The sequence below is a fragment of the Cryptotermes secundus genome, unplaced genomic scaffold (assembly GCF_002891405.2).
Source record: "Cryptotermes secundus unplaced genomic scaffold, Csec_1.0 scaffold239, whole genome shotgun sequence".
Lineage (NCBI taxonomy): Eukaryota > Metazoa > Arthropoda > Insecta > Blattodea > Kalotermitidae > Cryptotermes > Cryptotermes secundus.
The window spans coordinates 874,899-894,219 of record NW_019734314.1 but is presented as its reverse complement, the minus strand read 5'-3'; the positions used below and the strand labels follow the sequence as shown (position 1 = coordinate 894,219).

At 36.6% G+C, this 19,321-nt stretch overlaps 1 protein-coding gene across 5 annotated transcripts in view; it reads left to right on the top strand.

Moving 5' to 3' along the window:
* The window catches only part of LOC111868529 (hamartin), a 64,571-nt gene that overhangs the window by 4,823 nt on the left and 40,427 nt on the right, over positions 1 to 19,321 (top strand). For all 5 annotated transcript variants that reach the window (XM_023859241.2, XM_023859243.2, XM_023859242.2 and 2 more), the window contains exons 2-3: positions 5,495 to 5,702; positions 10,446 to 10,563. In XM_023859241.2, coding sequence (XP_023715009.1) covers positions 5,609 to 5,702; positions 10,446 to 10,563 — 212 coding nt within the window. In that variant the 5' untranslated portion in view covers positions 5,495 to 5,608. The remainder of the gene's footprint in view (positions 1 to 5,494; positions 5,703 to 10,445; positions 10,564 to 19,321) is intronic.

Sequence of the window (19,321 nt, the reverse complement as noted above, 5' to 3'; positions counted from 1 at the left end):
AAATAGAGCTCTCTTTTATGTTGACATGAGGTCTTTATGCCCCTCGTCATCCAAGGGTTGTATTTCATATTATTCATAACTAATTTTTTAGGGAAGCTACAATTAAATATTTTTAAATAAGTATTAAGAAATGAATTGAAAATTGAATCAATATTCTGATCAACAAATACGTTATCCCAAGTTTCATAACTTAATTGAGTCAAGAACTCATTTCTAGAAGCTTTACTGAATTTCCTAACAAAATGCCTACAGCTATTTCGGTTATGTAAAACAATGTTATTCATATATAAGATCTGGACATCATGGTCAGACAGTCCATTAACATGAGGACATATAGTATAATTTCCATGTCTGTGAAGATCAATAAAAATATTATCAATAGCAGAGGCTGAGTTGATTTGGATCCTAGTAGGAAAATCTACTATACTAGAAAGGTTAAAAGAAGATAATAGAACATCCAATTGTTTCTTGTTATTACTATCAGTTAGATAATTTATATTGATATCACCACATATTATCAATTCCAACTTAGTATCATGCAAGAAATTTAAAATAGCATCTAATCCCTTCAGAAAATAAGCAAAGTTACCAGATGGTGCTCTGTAAATAGATAGAACACAAATATTACCATGCAGAAAAGGAAGTTTCACTGCACAAACTTCAAGGTCTTTATCTTTACAAAAGGCACTCAAATTGACATCTAAAAATTTTAGTTGATATACATGTTGAAGTTATTAGTGAAGCAAAAGTGGTTTTAAAGGTGCTCAGTGTTATGAACTGCTTCAAAGCTAATTACCCTGACAGTGTAACAAAAGTGAATTGCATGTAAACACAGTTTTCCTGTGTGTAAGTAAACAAGGGGCAATAATTCAAGTAGTAAAAACCTGTCCTTCACAAGTTCATATTCAGCAAGGATTGACTCTTTATACATATCTTGTAGTGCAGGAATTAATGTAAGAACAATAACTTGAATATTTGTAGTGGAAAAATTTTCCAACATTGTACATATCAGGAGCTGTTGATCATTCTGACTTGTAACATTTAATTCATAGAGATTGATTCACCAGACCCATCTAAAATGTATGCTATTTTCTCTAAGCTTCCTTCTCTGTGAACCTCACTCACAGATCAGTAAAATATGACTTGAAAATAGTTTCAACCATACTGAAACTTGAATGATGGCAGAGTCCTTCGTGAAAGGCCTCGATCCAAACATTTAGCATTACAGAATTGTTATAAGTGGAAATATCTTTTTTTCCATTATGCTTAGCTTCCTCATTTTCTCTATAAGCAGTGAACATGTGTTTGGCATGAACTGCTTTTGTTGTCCAACTGGTTATTGTTATTCTGTTAATTACATTCTTCCACCTCTGTGAACAGGATCTCCACTTATTGTTTTATGTGGCTAGGTATCCAGTAGATAAAGATTGTCTCATTTGTCAGGGACCTAGGTCCCTGGGACAGACTGTCAGAATGTGTAATTATCTTCTACTCAGGCTGACTGAGCAATTAATTCTTAGGTTGAAGAAAGCAGTCTTCTGGGATTTGGCACCGTGTATATGTGGTGTTAACCGACGTTTCGGAGGAACGTATCGCCTCCATCTTCAGGGTAGATGAAAAAATATAAGAAATCTGCAAGCGAAGAGACCGTGAGAACCGGTAAAAGCAGACTGCACAGTCTCTTCGCTTGCAGATTTCTTATATTTTTTCATCTACCCTGAAGATGGAGGCGATACGTTCCTCCGAAACGTCGGTTAACACCACATATACACGGTGCCAAATCCCAGAAGACTGCTTTCTTCATAGTCACCACCATGAAAGCCTCAAATCTTAAATTCTTAGGTTATTTAACAGTGCTGTTTCATCTGAATAAGTTGATAGGGAGACCATCATGATTGAGTAGGTAAGGGGTTTGGAAGGAGATGCTTGTGGTCTGTTTCAAGGTATCTTTCTGCCATTCACTTGGAGAAAGTGAGGAAAGCTGGCCAGAACCCAGCCAAATTTGGACATGCCTAGAGTATTGCTGCGACACCAGTCTTCTGGATGATGGATCGTGAACCTTTGGCACTGACTGAGATGTTGGCTGATGCCAGTGATTACAGGTTTTGTCTGTATTAACAGCTGGAGTCACTTGATATTTCAGTAGTTCACCAAGCCATAACTTCAACTCATAAAATATATTTTCGCTGTTACTGTATGTATCTGCCCAGAATATTGAGAATGATGTTTGCCCCCAGAGAGGGCACTACAATGAAACATGATGTATTAGCATGTTGATTATTGTGAACTGAAATGCAGTAGGTCAGATTTAAGAAGCCGTACCTTAGACAAAATAAATGCAGTTTGTGTTCTTAGAGTCATGTATAAAGTATGTATTGAAGAAGATCTAACAAATATGCAGCAGCAAGTATATCATTAAGAGTGCTAGGTGGTACGGAGCAATGAGGATAGCTCCACACCTTCTTATTGGTAAGTAACCATTAATGCAAGTTTGGTGCCGGACAATGAAAAGGTTCACCATCCTTGTAGTAGGGTGTTCGTGGTGCTTTGAATAGGACACCAGATTGTTGGTGTTGATTCCCCAGATGTATGTTGACAGATCTTTTTTTATCCAAGAGATATGCACTGAAGCAGTCAGAGAGCAACATTCTGTAGCTAACATAGTGGAGGATATTCTCATGGGTTAGTGACTAGACATGGCTTAGATTGACAGGTGGAACACTCATAACTTGTAACTACAAATAACTGTAACAGTGCAACTAATTTGCGCTCTATAGATCACTACAACTACAGCACACATCAAGACTTCTGTTTGTTTTATAGTCGTCATTAGGTAGTGTGTTAACAGTGCGGCTCAAGACTGCTGACTACTCTGACCTCCGACGGTCAACTTTTGAGTATCTGTCTGGTAAATTGTTGCTGGCTGTCATCAGCACAGTCATTCTTGGTTCCAAGTTGTGCGGGACCGACGACTGTGTTCATCCACTGTTGCGTGTTTGTTTGTTGCCATGGAAACACGTTTACTGCACCACTGCATAGCAATAGCTGCTTCTCTTTTCTCACTATTCTGGCTTTCAGTCATCACTCCACATTATTAAGAAACATGGAAGTCAACATAGAGCTCACATTCAAAGGATAGAAGATACGATACTGCCTAAGGAAGCAATGCAGTACAGACCTTGGGGAAGAAGAAATATTGGGTGACCTGATAGAAGGTGATCAAATCAGCAGTAACACTTGGAACAGGTCCTAGAAGCCTGAACATAGACAGTACAGAGGGAGAAGAAGACTCAATTTATCCAGTATTTTAGCCAGAACATAATAAAGATATTAGGCAATAGCTATGTCTGCAAAAGGTTTGTTCATTTTTAGTGTGGGAGTAGTAGGTTTCTTCTTTGTTGTTGGAACTGAAGTTTTCCAGCTATGGATGTATACATCCACTCCATTTGCCTTTATAGTGTAGTGCTTAATTAGATAAGCACAGGGACAACTTACTTACCTTTAGTCAGGGTTTGGCCTGTTCTTTTTCCTGTTTCTAATTATTACAATACTTTGAGTTCCATAAGACAAAGTGAATTAAATGTTTAATTCAAAGTTTGAATTCCTTTTAATCTTTTTAAAGTGGCGTGTGAGTTGTGAACTGTAACAAGAACCTTTCTTGCAGTTTGTTGAGACTTTGTCACTACATTTAATTTTTAGTTCATGGTAAAATATTATAAATTATCACATGTTACATTATCTTAACAAATACAGAAAAGTGATATGTTCTGATGTTAGCTTATTTTTAGCATACTTTCCTTATTTTCAACAAATAAAAGTAGGTCTATGAGATCAGCATGCTGTATATGTCTGTGAATCTGCCTCTATCAACTTTTGAATGCCTGAACCAACCTTTATGAAACATGATATGTATATCATGGCATCTAAGCCCATTCCAGCGGCATACTTCATAAATCCCTCCCATCAGCCTGCGTGTCTGTATGTGTATCCCCCTTTTGTTGCTAGGCAGCAGCTTGAAAGAAACTGTTACTATGGCGATGAATACAACCACAACAATAAAAGAATTGCTGAACATGTCATTTTCTATGTGGTCCTTGTTGTGTCAAAGGAAAGTAGGCGATTAGTTCTTTGCAGAATGACTTATTATATATGTTTGGATGCATGTTCATAACATGTAATATATATCTTCATGATGCATCATATGCAGGCTCTATAGGTCACATGTGCAAAAGATTCGGTTATTATGTTAGACACAACATAATGTAAGGTAACAGTAAATTCTGACAACCATTTCATTGCTATACTGTGTTTTTAGCCCATGATATTGGTAGTTATTTGTATCATCTATTGCTCTTACCTACCATTGGTTATTTCAATATTAGAGTGAATTTACTGACTACACAACATGTTTTTTATTATCACTACATGTTTCGACCTTAAGAGGTCATCTTCAGGTGTATGAACACAGCTGTATAATTACACGCGGCCACATTCACTTTTTACTCATTTGATCTTGTATCTTATCCAGACTTATGCTCACTAATATATCGAGTTCTTTTTATATATTTTTTTTATGAAACACAGGTTAAAATTATTATTATTCTAATTTAATTGTTAAAGGTTAAGTTCGATTCACGAACTTTTAACTTTTAACAATTAAATTAGAATAATAATAATTTTAACCTGTGTTTTATAAAAAGAACTCAATATATTAGTGAGCGTAAGTCTGGATAAGATACAGGTTGAATGAGTAAAAAGTGAATGTGACCACGTGTAATTATACAGCTGTGTTCATACACCTGAAGATGACCTCTTAAGGTCGAAACATGTAGTGATAATAAAAAACGTGTTGTGTAGTCGGTAAATTCACTCTACTATTGATTAAACACACAACAGGATGCAAGAAACAATTAAAATTGGTTATTTCTCTTGCTGATGGTTCTATGGGGGTGGGGATTCAGGGAATTCCCTTCATTAACCTTCTGTCCATTATAGTTTGCAGTGACTTCTTACAATGTGTTTTCCATCTTAAAATACTGCATGTATTACATCTTTCCTTTGGTTTTATGACTATAAAAGGACATGGAAACAAGATTTTGGATTAACTTGCTAGAAATATTGTTAGTTTCATTTGTATTGAGGTGTAATATACTTGTGTAGGTTAACAAAGATTTTGTACATATCTGACAGATATCAGCGGGGAAGATTCAGATATATTGAAACCTGTTAGCAACAGCGAAATGAACAATTGGGAAGACTAGTGTTTTTTAAATTTTAAACTACGTGCAGTGTAGCAGGCAGCTACGTGAGAGTATACACCTGATGATGGCCATTTGCGGCCAAAACATGTAGTATAGAAGAAAGCAAGATGAAAGAACTACAATAAATTGTTGCACTTAGGATGGAGTTTATGTCATATATTGTGTAGAGTGTGACAGGATGCTTAAATATAATATTGTATACTTGAGGTTGTAAAGAATTTTTTTTTTTTCAGACAATACTAATAATGTAACAATGGCTTCATCACATGAAAGGCTCCTTTTGGTCTACAGATCTTTTCTCTGGTAAAAATAATTGCTCTTTTGGCTTAATGAATGGAACATAAATCATGGAGGTAGCCGAGCTATTAGATCGGCTAGAATCAAATCAACCAGAAATTGTAGAAGAAAGCAAGAAAAAATTTCGTGAAATCTTCCTTAATAGTGAGTATTTTTAACATTTTATATTAAGCATTAACCCTTTGATGAGTATGCAGATACAATGAGGACATCTGTTATGTTGTAGTATCCTTAGTGAGTGAAACTAATTTGAGATTATATACTACAGATTTTCAGGTTATGAAATGAAATAAACTTTGTCTTCTGCCTCCATATATCTCCACAAGTCATGACTCCACAAGGAGAGAAAGTCTGTGGGAAGTTGTTTCCATTTTGAATTTATGTGCTCTTTTAGATCAGTGGTTCCCAAACTTTTTTGGGGCCACTGCTGCCTAGGTTTCACAAACTTACCCCCTGTCCTATGTTACGAAAAACATTGTTCAGAATAGCAGCTCTCACAACTCATTAAGGAAGATAATAATAAAATACCACAATTAATAACTATTTTCACTGATAGTAAAATCTTAATGATACGGATGGGCTTGATGAAGTGATACCAGTTTCCCACTGTCTGGTCTGAAGTCACTTCAGTTATAAATATGTGAGCATTGTGCCGAGAGGGGCTACCTTATGTGCCCTCATGCCACCCATTGTGTCTTAGTACTCCCCTAGGTAACCCAATGCCCCCACCCACTGTACCACCCAAGGGGTGGTACATCCCACTTTGGGAACCGCTGGTTCAGAACATGTGGTATGGGCCTGATCTAACGGTATTTATTGGCATCATAATGATGTAAACAGCCACACTTAGGGCATGGCAGATTTCAGGTCTGTAGATTCAGAATGTTACAGTGTTTTTTGTTTTGGCTTGCTGTTTTAAGTGCTTCATAGTTGGGCAACATCCTGCTACTGGCACATTGTACTTGGTATTGTTGACATTGTATGGTTACACATTAAAATCTGTTGTAATTTGCCAGTTTTAGAGGTGAGGGGTTTCTGGATATTCCATAATTTCTTTTTATTGTCCCATCTTTCATTGGCTGGGCGTGGAATGGAAATCTTGGGCTATGCTGTGGTGGAGCCAGCAGATATTAGTAGAGTCTCAGTCAGACAGGTTGTGGCCATGGCATTCTTTTGAAGAGCTCTAGTGAAAATGGGTGCACATTGGGCTGTGCGCATGCACGCGCGCGCGTGTGTGTGTGTGTGTGTGTGAGAGAGAGAGAAATAGAATGAGAATGTATATGCAAGTATCTGTGCAAGTGCATATGTGAGTGTGAGAGTGAAGGAAGGGGAAGGAAAAGGAATAATGAATGAAATTATACAGTGTGATCATATTAGAGCATAAGAATTAGAATATACATAACTATAATTTTGCCTGTGGTTATGTATGTGTGTGGAACTTTGTCTCTGACATTAAGGGAGGAACATAGACTGAGGATGTGTGAGAACAGGGTGTTGAGGAGAATATTTGGATGAAAGAGTGGTGAAGTGATGGGAGATTGGAGAAAACTGCATAATGAGGAGCTTCATAACTTTTCCTTTTTTCCAAGTATAATTAGAATGATAAAGTGAAGGAGGATAAGATGGACAGGGCATGTATCATGAATGTGGGAGAGGAGGAATGTTTATAGGATATTGGTGGGAAAACCAGAAGGAAAGACACCACTGGGAAGACCAGGACATAGGTGGGTGAACAGTATTAAAATGGACCTTAGAGAGATAGGATGGGATGGTATGGGCGGGACAGATTTGATGCAGGATAGGGACTGGTGGAGGGCTCTTGTGAACACGGTAAAGAACCTTCAGGTTCCATAAAATGCTGGGAAGTTCTTGAGTAGCTGCAGAATTGGCGGCTTCTCAAGAAGGGCTCAACGTGTGTCTGTGTGTGAATCATGTTAGAGCTTCCTGTGATTCAGTGAGCTGCACTTGCAAAAGGGTTGGGGATCCCCCACCTGTGTAGTGAGGTTGCAGAGATTCAGGCAAGTAACAAGCCACATATCTATGGCCTGGATTCATTACAAATTTTCTTCAGTTTTATGCCGCTATATTAGTAGCCAGGACATGTAGTTGGTATAGCAACTGACTGTAGGCTGAAAGACCGAGGGGTTGGAGCTCGAGTCCCAGTAGGGTCAAGAATTTTCTCTTCTCCATGCCATCCAGACTGGCTCTGGGGTTCACCCAACCTCCTATCCGATGGGTACCATGGTTAAAGCGACTGGGGTGTGAAGCTGACCACTCACCTCCAGCTAGTGCCGAGGTCAAAAGAATGTGGATCTATACAGCCACTCCCCCGTATGTCTTCATGGCGTAGTGCTTAATTAGTTAAGCACAAGGACAACTTTACCTTTTTTTACCACAGTAAATTGTTTAACATCTGCTGTGAAGTGAGCTTGTGTGTTACGTACCAATTGACTGGGATCGCGAGCTCCTGCTACTGACTTGTTCTATAAACATTCACTCATTTGCCATTTCCTATGTTGAATTGCCACATGCAAGTTACAGATTGAAAAATTGTTCTTTATAGAAAATAAGATTGTAATATTCATCTCAGGATTGTACAGTTCCACATAGAAGAACTACACATAGAATTAGAAACAGATTTAAACCTGTGGATCATTACTGGACAGAGAGAACTGCATTAAACTGCTGGGTGCTAACTCAATAGAAATTGGATGAATTGGTTCTGGGCTTGAAAACTCTTCCTCCAGAATCTTTAATACACTTTGTACAAGAGATTGGGATTTCTCATCTCAAGTTTGCTGTGTGTCAGGAATGCATGTGGAACATTAAAGAGTATTTCTGGTAGCTGCTATAAGATAGATTCAATTTGTTTGTAATGTATAAGGGGCAGTCAAATGAAAATGGGTCACCACACATAACTCACATGGCGCGCAAGTTGGTAACACTGGAATTTGCTTATGGTACGAACATCTGGTGGGACTTGGGAAAGCACAGTTACAACGTGCCCTTGCACACTAGTCGTTTATTTATTGTGCTGGAAGTAAGGTTAGCACTACGTGTGGTCCAACATTAGTAATGGAGGTGGATAAAGAAGAACAGCAAAGTGTAGTGTGCTTTTTGACTGCTGAAGGAGTAGGAGGATGAGAAATTCATCGTTGCATGTGTGTTGTTTACTGCGAACACAGCATGTCATGTTCGCATGTGCTGGTATGGCATAAGAGATTCCGAGAGGGACGTGTGTCACTGCAAGGTGATGCTCCCCCAGGCNATATTTCCCCCATCTACCAGAGGCATTGGAAACTACTTGGGAGGGAAATTATTGCCTAATTTTGCTCAGAGGTCTCCTAGAGACATGAGGATCTTTTACGTGCCGTAAATCTACGACACGGGACCCACGGCTTAAAGTCCCTCCTGGAGGACTTGTTCCCTGAATTTTTCTTCCCTTAAAAATTCCATGACCTCCACCGGGTTTGAACCCGCATACCTTGATTCATGAGGTGGGAACTTTACCCCTAAACTATGGAGGCCGCTTTTGATGGGAATAAGTCACGGTTCCGTACAACGCCATTGTGACAAAAAACACCTGCTGTACCACAAAATCTGCACGCAGTGGGTTCCACATCAACTCACAGAGGAACAGAAGACTCAGAGAATGGCTGCATCACTGAGTCACTTGCAACAATACCACGAGGAAGAGGATGCTTTTCTGCCCCGTATTGCCACTGGGGACGAAACTTGGTGCCACCATTTTGAACCTGAGAGCAAACAGCAGAGCCAACAGTGTAAACACGTGAATTCTCCCCCACTGAAGAAATCCAAGTTCCGGTAAAGTGATGATGATGTTCTTCTTCGATTGCCAGGGCCCTCTGCTTATCGAATTTTCGAGCATGGGGACACAATCAGTGCACATCGCTAAGAAGACACTTGCAGAAACTGAGACTGCCCAGGAATGCTATTGAACAGCCTTATCCTTCTTCATTATAATGCACACCCCACACTGCCAACTCTGTGAGGAATATGCTACAGAGATTTGGTTGGGAAGTGCGTCAACATCCCCCCTACAGTCCAGATCTCTCCCCACGTGATTTTCACATTTTTGGAGACCTGAAGAGAGACATTCATGGACATCGGTTTGCATCGGATGAAGACGTGTGTCGCTGGGTAAAGATGTGGTTCCCTAGACAGCCCACAAGCTTTTTCAAGGATGGGATTGACCATCTTATCTCCCAGTGGGATAAAAGTATTAACAGTTTTGGAGAATACTTTTGAGGTAAGAAATGTTCTGTAATATATTTTGGCTTCTGACCCATTTTCATTTCACTGCCCCTCATACATTTGTCAGTTGTGCTAGCAGTCAGATTTTCTGTGGCCTGACTTGTGTCAGGAGGAATGTCCAACTCTTCTATCTGAGCAGCTTAGCAATTTTTTGGAAGCCATGAGATGATTGCATTGCAGTAGTATACGGGGAATTCCACATTGCGCATCATATTACGTATGCAAGATCAAAATGTGATATTTCTTATGCTTACACTAAAGTTCATTTACTATGTGTAATTGAAAAGAATAAACAATTGTGAAATGTGAAGCTGTACCAGTATCTTGTACTCTTTTGGGATGATGTCACCTTTGTATAACCACAGTGACAAATTAATGAAGTGAGAGAAATTTAAGAAAAATAATTGCTTAAATTCTTCAAGAAAAATTTCCATTAGCTTTAGAGTTTTAACTCTTGAATACTGAGGAAATTCCACTTGTAACAGAAATTTAGAAATATTTTCTGTGTAAATATTTTAGAACTCTTTATGTTAGCCTTTATTAACGAATTTTAAAACTGAAACATATGGAAGGTTTCACCAAATTATCTTATGAACTGATATTTCATTGCAGCCAAAGAATCGTGGCTTGTGAACGGTCTTTGCGACTACTACTTATCAACTAGTTCATCAAGGTCAGTTGAAATACTGGTGGGTGTTCGTGAGCCTCATGATAGACACCTCTTTGATAGGTGAGTGAGTAACCTTGTAGTTGTCAAGCATGTAATTAATCATGTTAACTCATCAAGCTAGAACAGTGGTTCTTCATCTACTTTTTGAAACCTACACTTTGTGATAATATAAAGATATAATTTTGACTCATCATTCCATATCGTTCATCACAAGTAAAGAGTTATTAGTTCTGGGTTTTATTTTTTTCATTTCACCTTTTTAAAAATATGCCCACAAAATCATCATAAATGCAAGCCATTTGTAATAACAGGTTCGTTCATTCATTCATTCATTCATTCATTCATTTCCTTTATTTTCCATATATCCATACAGGCAAAAAACCTAGGATGTGGAAATAGTTCCTTTGATAATAGATGTATACATATAATAAATTACATAAGTCACACAACCAAAATCACACACACTAGTCAACTAACATAGACAGTAGAACAAAAAAAAACTTATTACAATTATAATTACTAAACATAATATAAAAAGAGCTTTACTATAAAAACTTGGAATTAATACAATTTCACTCAAATTACCCAAATTAACTGAATTAAATGCTTTCTTTATTTCATTTTCCCATAAATCAAAATACATTGATACAGGACTCGTCATATACATACATACACATCCTCCACTTTCCATAAACATCCATACAGGCAACAGACCCAGGATGTGGAAAGTCACCAAACACATACACAAAGTCACACAAGCCACACAACAAAGATCACCCACAATATCTAACACATACAACAATACGAGACAAAAAGATAATATCCTGATTAACAGACATAAGTCACAAGTAACCACAATACAACCCCTCACATCTCACATACCAACTATATTAAAATGTGGCGTTAAAACATTCAAATTTATGTACATTTGTAATTAAAATACTCATTTAATGCATAAAAAGAGTTAGCATGTAAAAATCTTTTTAGGGAACGTTCAGAGGATTTCTGATTATTAGATAATTGTTTCAGCTCTTTAGGCAGATGATTGTAGATTTTTATACCTGAATAATATGCACCCTTTTGAACTTTAGTAAGAGAAGTACTCGGTGGAAATAGGTTAACATTCTGTCTGGTACCAATATCTACGATTATAAACTTTGTCAAACGTCAATAGCCCGGACCGATTCTGTAAAAGACCTGGGAGTGTTTATTGATGCTAAGCAGTATTTCCATGACCAGGTAAATTACATTTTCTCTCAATGTGCGAAACTGTTGGGTCTAGTTCATAACATTACCTTCAATTTCTCATCGGTAGACTGTATGTTCGCCGGTCACGGTAGCCAGGTGGTCTAAGGCGTGCACTGTCTTTGCTCGCTCGGAAGCCAGGATCGTGGGTTCGAATCCCACCCAGGGCATGGATGTTTGTGTGCATTTTTCTGTGTTTGTCTACAGGTAGAGGCCTTGCGATGAGCTGATCACTCGCCCAAGGAGTCCTACCATGTGTGTAAGATCTAGAAAAACTGAAGTGAACCTAGTTCATGGATGTAGGCCTAGGCCCACTGGGGCTGTAGTGCCAAGGAAAAAAAAAAAAACTGTATGTTCAAATTGTACACTACGTTAGTTACATCTAAGCTTGAATATGCGTCCGTAGTCTGGAATTTGATTACATCAACTGATGCCAACAAGCTGGAACGCATCCAGCAGAGGTTTGCGGCCCTTTGTTTTAAATGTTTCTTTCCTCAAGTTCATTACAATTATTCTCTTGCTCTTGAGGAGTTAAAATTGCATACTTTATGTACTAGGAGACATCGCCTTGATGCTCTCTTTCTTATTCAAGTTTATTTTGGCTTGAAATTCTGCCCTTCTGTTCTGGAAATTGTTGGTCTCTGAGTTCCTGCTCGGTATATCAGAGATTTTACGTTGTTCAATGTTTGCTCCTCATCTAAAAATTGTCCCTCTGCTAGATGCGCAACAGCTGCTAATGTTGTCTGCAGGGATGTTGACGTATTTGGAGCCAGGAATGTTATACCCAAACAAATTTTAAATATAGAATAACTGTTAGTATTTTTATTATTTGCATGTCCAATAAAACAAAATGAATTATTATTATTATCCTCTGAAAATCTATACTATTCATTTCTTAATTAATACTTATGTTTCATTTCTCACTTCTTAATAACACTTAGTTTAATGATAATGAAATTATTATTACTGTTATAATTATCATTTATTTGTTTGTTTGTTTACTTTTCTTCATTACTGTTTCTTCCAGTTACTTACCTGTAATTTGTGTTTGACTTATAATAAGTTTGTCTATAATGTAATTACTTTCATCTGCACTGTGCTCTGTCTGTAATTGGCCTTGCGGCTGTTGACTCAGCACATAAATAATAAAGAATTGAATTGAATTGAATTTCTTGCAAACAAATGTATTCATATTCATATTTATTTGCATTCATACTGTTACAACTGCAACACTTGAACAAGTCAACTCACTAAATACATCATTGTTAAAAGCTCTATAATCCTAGAATGTATTAGACTAAAAATAAAACTGTATAATCTGTATGTTATTTATAGTGTGTTGCATTAAGGAATATATGTATTGAGAACACAAAGGCAGAATTTTCATTTCCTTGAAAGAGTCTCTACATGAATCTGTTTTCTTTAATCCCATCATAATCCTTATGACTTTCTTTTGGATCATAAAACGTTTTGTCATGTATGAAGAATTGCCCCAGAAGATAATTCCATATGTCATCACAGAATGTATATAAGCAAAATAAATCATTCTTAAGCTACTTAATGATATCATAGGCTTAACTGATCTCATGAGAAAGCAAGACGAACTCAATTTTGTAACCAGGTAATCAATATGATACTTCCAACACAGCCTATTATCAATATTTAGGCCTAAAAATTTAATACACTCTAAGTTAGTTGGTAAATTTTGATCAATATTATTATGCATATTATGATCCTCATAGTTCATTAAAGTGAAATGGAGAGTGTGGGTTTTATGAATATTTAATTTTAGCAGATTGGTTCTGAACCATGTATTAATATTGTAAAATATTCTGGTCATGGCTGATTTGTAGTCAGCGTATTCCGGATTAGTCACAATTATACTTGTATCATCTGCATATAAGAATATGTTTGTTCCATTAATTGAAACCTTAGTTATGTCATTTATATACAAGAGGAAAATAAGTGGGCCAAGAACTGAACCTTGGGGTACACCAAATTTTACTTCTGCCCAACTAGACGAGCTATTAATAGAACTGTTAGGGCCAAGGGTTACTCTTTGATATCTTCCATTCAGGTAAGATTTAATTAAGGCACCAAATTTGCCAGTTATTCCATAAAACTCTAATTTTTTGATAAGTATATCATGATTGATACAATCAAAGGCTTTGTGTAAGTCGCAAAATATTCCTCCAACAAACTATCTATTATTCATTGCTTTTAGTATTTCCTCTATTAATTTGAAAGATGCTTTTTCTGTAGATGAATTAGGTCTAAAACCATACTGATTATTGTCCAATATATGATTACTGTCTATATGTTCATACAATTTATTATATATAACCCTTTCAAAAACCTTAGAAAAGGCTGACAATAATGAAATAGGCCTATAGTTGGCTGGTTCTTATTCATTATCACTTTTGAAAATTGGCTTAATGACAGAAAATTTCATTCTGTCTGGAAACGTTCCCTGGGCAAGGGATTGGTTACAAATGTAAGTTAGTGGCGAAGTTATATATGGCATACTTGCTTTTAAAATTCTAGTTGAAATTTCATCATAACCATGTGAAGACTTGGTCTTCAAAGATTTGATTATCTTTCTGATCTCAGCAGTTGAGACATAATGCCATTTGATAGATTTAAAAGTAGACGTGTATTTATTGCCCAGATAATATAATGGATTGATGTTGGAGTTTTATTATTGCTTAAATCATCTATAATTATCTGAGCTACTGAGATAAAATATTCGTTAAATATGTTTGCAATGTGCTTTTTGTTCTGTATCATAATATTATTGACTTTCAGCGATTGGGGTTCATCCTTCTGAGTTTTAGATCCAGTCTCTTTTTTAATAATTGACCATGTAGTTTTTATTTTATTATAAGATTTTGAAATTTTATTATCATAGTGTACTTTCTTAGCCTCTTTAATAACTTTAGTAAGCACTTTACAGTATTTCTTATAATACAGCTTAAAATGTGGATCATCATCTTGTCTATATTTAAGATATAACTTCCCCTTTTTTTCACAAGAAATCCGTATCCCTTGAGTCATCCACGGGTTGCATTTAAGTTTGGAAGTAATAATTTTTTTTAGTAAAACATGAGTAAAAAATTCTTAAGTAAGTATTAAGAAATACATTAAAAGTATTGTTTACATTGTCATTTGTGAAATCATCACCCCATAGTTCATAGCTTAGCATTTCTTGAAATTTAGTTATATTATAATTACTATAATTTCTCATGTACTGAGGATTACCTACTTGTTCAGATGACATTAGTATTATCAATTATTATCATCTGAGCATCATGATCAGATAGTCCGTTAATTATTGGTTTAATTGTATAATTTTTAGTCTCTTTTTTATATATGTTGTCAGTAGCTGTTTTTGATACCTTAACAATTTGTGTTGGAAAATTAACCGTACCTATTAGATTGTATGTATTTAAGAGTGCATCAAGTTGTCACCTTCTATCACAATTTTCTAAATAATTTATATTTACATCACCACATATAACATATTCAACTTTATTATTATGTAGCTTATTCAAGATGGTATCCAATTTTTGCAAAAAATTGTTGAAGTTTCCAATAGGTGACCTGTAAATAGCTAATATGATCAACGTGATACTTGTCAGGCTTAATTTGATTGCACAGGCTTCGATGTCCTTTTCCACACAGTAGTTAGACACAGATACAGAATTAAATTTAATTGAGTTATAAATATATATGCATACACCCCCATTTTTGTATGTTGATCTACAATAATTGGCCCCTAATGCATAATTATCTACACATATTTTATTTATTTCATATTCTTTTAAATGGTGTTCAGTCAAACTATTATACGAGGCAGGTCAAATAATAAGGAATTTAACAGTTGTTCGGTTTTATCAAATAAAGACTCTTACATTCTGATGACATACCTTCAGAAAATGAGATGTAGATTGATTAGTTTTCCCTTGATTTGAGTTGGTAGTATTAGAGTTAGCAACCTGTCCATTATGATTTTTGCCACAATTTTTATCTCCACTTTTAGGGAAATTGTGAGCTGTTACGTTTATCATGGGTATTGTCTAATTCAGTGACAATCAAACCTCCTATGTTCCTGGGTTGACCATTTCTTTTCCCACCTTTCTTCAAGGGTCAATTTGTTGGTGGAATATGAGTCCCTTCCTCTTCTAGCTCTTTTTCATCCTTCCCGTTCATTATAGTTGGGTCAGACTTTTTCTCCCTCCACATATCCAAAATTCCTTTTACTATTCTTTTTATTATCTGCTCCTTACCTCTAGAATTCATATGTAACCCATGTTTAGTAAACGAGTCCCTTTCGTATTCTATTTCTATAACACATGAAGTTCTGAAAACCTTCATAATTTTTTTAACTTTCTGTTAAACCTTTTCACCTCATCATTTACACATGATTTTTGCTCCAAGTCATGTCTATGTGGTAGGCTCATAACTATAACGTTTGTGTGAGTATTCTGTTTACAAAGTTCCTAATTTGGATCAGTCTCTTATCAGTCTCATTTCTGCTGAAATCCTTAGTACCACCCCACACAATCACCAAGTCCTTTTTAGAGAAGTCCTCAATATCATTCACACCTGCAGTTAAAATTGTTGCTAGATCTGCACTAGGTTTCACTAGTCCTTGAACACTGTATTCCACATCTAGGTTATGTCGTAGTTTAGCCGCCATTTCCCTCACATGACTCTCACCAAGAAATAAAATCTTGTTTCTTGGATTTTGAAGATTATCCTTTTTTCTTCTAACCTTCCCACTTGTTTGTTGAAGAGTTACCTTTTTGAATTCAGGCTCTTTGAGATTCGACAGCACTTCAAAGCGGTTTGCAGTTATGATAGACCGATTATCTCGTTGGATTTCCATCACATTTGTTTCTCCTAATTCGTTCATTCCCATATTAGTCCGTTCATCATCATCTTTGAGGTTATGTACTAAGTCCACTTTATTCACATTAGTTGGTATTATTTGTATTAGATTTCTATTTAGTCCAAACAAATTCCTTTTCTTTTTTTTCCCAGTCTTCTTCCATTAATGATGCTTTATTCTGTTCGTAATAATTGTTGTTTTGTTCTAGCTCACTAGGATTATTTATTAACGAGTTTTCTCTTAATTCAGCTTGAAGCACTTCTATTATTTTTCTATAAGTTAAAATTTCTTCTTTTGCTTTTTGCAATTCTCTATTTAAGTTAGTGCAATATTGACAGTTTGTTTCCAATTTAACCCTTTCGGTTTGAAAATTTAAGTCAGTAACTTCCCTTACACCTTTTGGTAGCCGCCTTGTTGGTCTGTTGAGTTGCTCTCAGCTCAATTCTAGTCCTTTCCAACTCCAACTCCAATTCCGAACAACAGACACACAATGATATATTGGGTTTTTGGACTTTATCCATCATCCTGGTTTTTAAGATAACTAAAATAAAAAGATAAAGATAAAGTCCGAAAACCCAATATATCAGTGTTATACACCATCGTCAGAATCCTATAGTAACTAACAGACACACAATATTTTACTCGGTTCCCCACTATTGTCAACTAAAACTGCAGCACTGTTAGTACAGCTCATCTTACTATAAGACGTAACCAGCATAAGGAAATCCATCAGGCTTAGACATCTCGATATTCTTAACTGGAAGGTTGAATTCAGTGACAGTAGTTCTTCATCTGGCTGCTTTGTTTGAAGGACATGTAGCCCTCAGTTGAAACCTGGTCTTTCATGTGTGCACTTATACACTTGTTTCCCAATGGTTATTGTGGTTATATACTCCTGTGTGTGCTAATGGGAAGAAGAAGTGGAGTTAATTATGAAATTAGAGAAAGGTGTTTCTGTGGAATGATAAGTTTTGAGATAGACACATCTACCATATGTATCTTAAACAGAAGTAATTGTTAAGAAGAAACTTACAGAAGTAATTGTTGCTTAAATTTTACACGGAAACTGATGTATCAGAATTAATGTATGGTCAAAACACTTAACTTCGAGCAGTGATTCTTTGTGTGGACAGAATGTTTCTTGATTTGATTTTCATATTTCATCTTACAAAGTAAGTATCCTGCTTTCCTTAAATAGTTACAATAAAGGATGTATCTTGATTATTTGTATTCCCACATCTATTTCTTCCTTGCTGTATGTATTCTCAAGGGAATACATTTTTCATTTAGTGCAACATTTTAGGAACATATAAGCCATCCAAAATTTGGTTTGTGTGTGTATGTTTGCACATACATGATGAGAGAGGTTCTGGACAAAATGTTTGTTATTATTATTATTATTATTATTATTATTCTCTGTCTCCATATGGCTCTTCCTAATATAAACTCCTCTTAATAATGTGTTCCATGCTACAACATATTTTTTATGTGTAATGGAAGAACCTGTTTTAAAATTAATGTGTGTTGTTTAGTGCTCTGATTTGTGGCTTGCACTAGAGAGTAGATTTGTTCATAAATTTAAAACCAGTTTCATTGTAAATTCCTCATATAACATAAATACGAGGAGCGTTACGTATATAATGCCTCCTATTTTTTTATTGAAAACTACAACAGATACAGAAAGCAAAATAATGCAGTTAAATAGAGCAAGATTTCAGCTACTTACAGTAATTTTTCCACATAATCACCACCATTCGTTATGCACTTTTGTCAGCGATTAAAGAGAGCCTGTATGCTGCGCTCTTAAAAGTCTGCGCCAGCAGAGGCAAGCCACTTTCTTACAGCTGCAATGACAGCATCATTGTCTGGAAAATGTTGCCCACATAGTCCATATTTCATAGGCCCAAAGAGATGGAAGTCTGAAGGTGCTAAATCGGGGCTATAAGGTGGATGTGGTAGGACAGTCCAGCCAAACTTTGCAATGTGCGCGGTGGTCACAAACTGGTATGGGGTCTAGCATTATCGTGTTGCAAGTGAAAGGTTGTCTGCTTCTCTGGTCTGACTCGGGAAATGCGGGCTACCAGCTTAGTCAGCGTTGTCTTGTAGTGTTCAGAATTGATAGTCTCACCAGGCTCCAGGAAATCTAACAAAATCACACCCTGCCTATCCAAAAAGACTGTGCACATCACTTTCCCTGCCCATGGCTGTGTCTTTAACTTCTTTTTCTTGGGGAATCTGGATGTTGCCACTCCATGGACTGTCTTTTGGATTCTGGCTCGTAGTGGTGACACCACGTCTCATCTCCGGTGACGATGCTGTCCAGAAACTTGTCACCTTCAGCCTCAGACTGGTGCAACAGGTCCTGACAGACTTCCATTTGATGAGTTTTGTGGTCCTGTGTGAGCATCCTCAGGACCCACCTGGAACAAACTTAGCGATAATCCAGCTTCCCCAACATTGTTTCCAGTGCATTACAGCTGATATTAAGCTGTGCACACAGTTCCCTGGTCATTATCTGCTGATCTGTATGGATGAGCTGATCGAGGCGCTGTTCATTGTGAGGAGTGGCAGCTGAGCAGGGTCGCCCAGAGAGTGGCTTGTTGTGCACTTCACTTTTGCCACTGTTGAAACACACTACCCACCGCCTCACTGTGCTGACATCCACTGTATCGTCTCTGTACA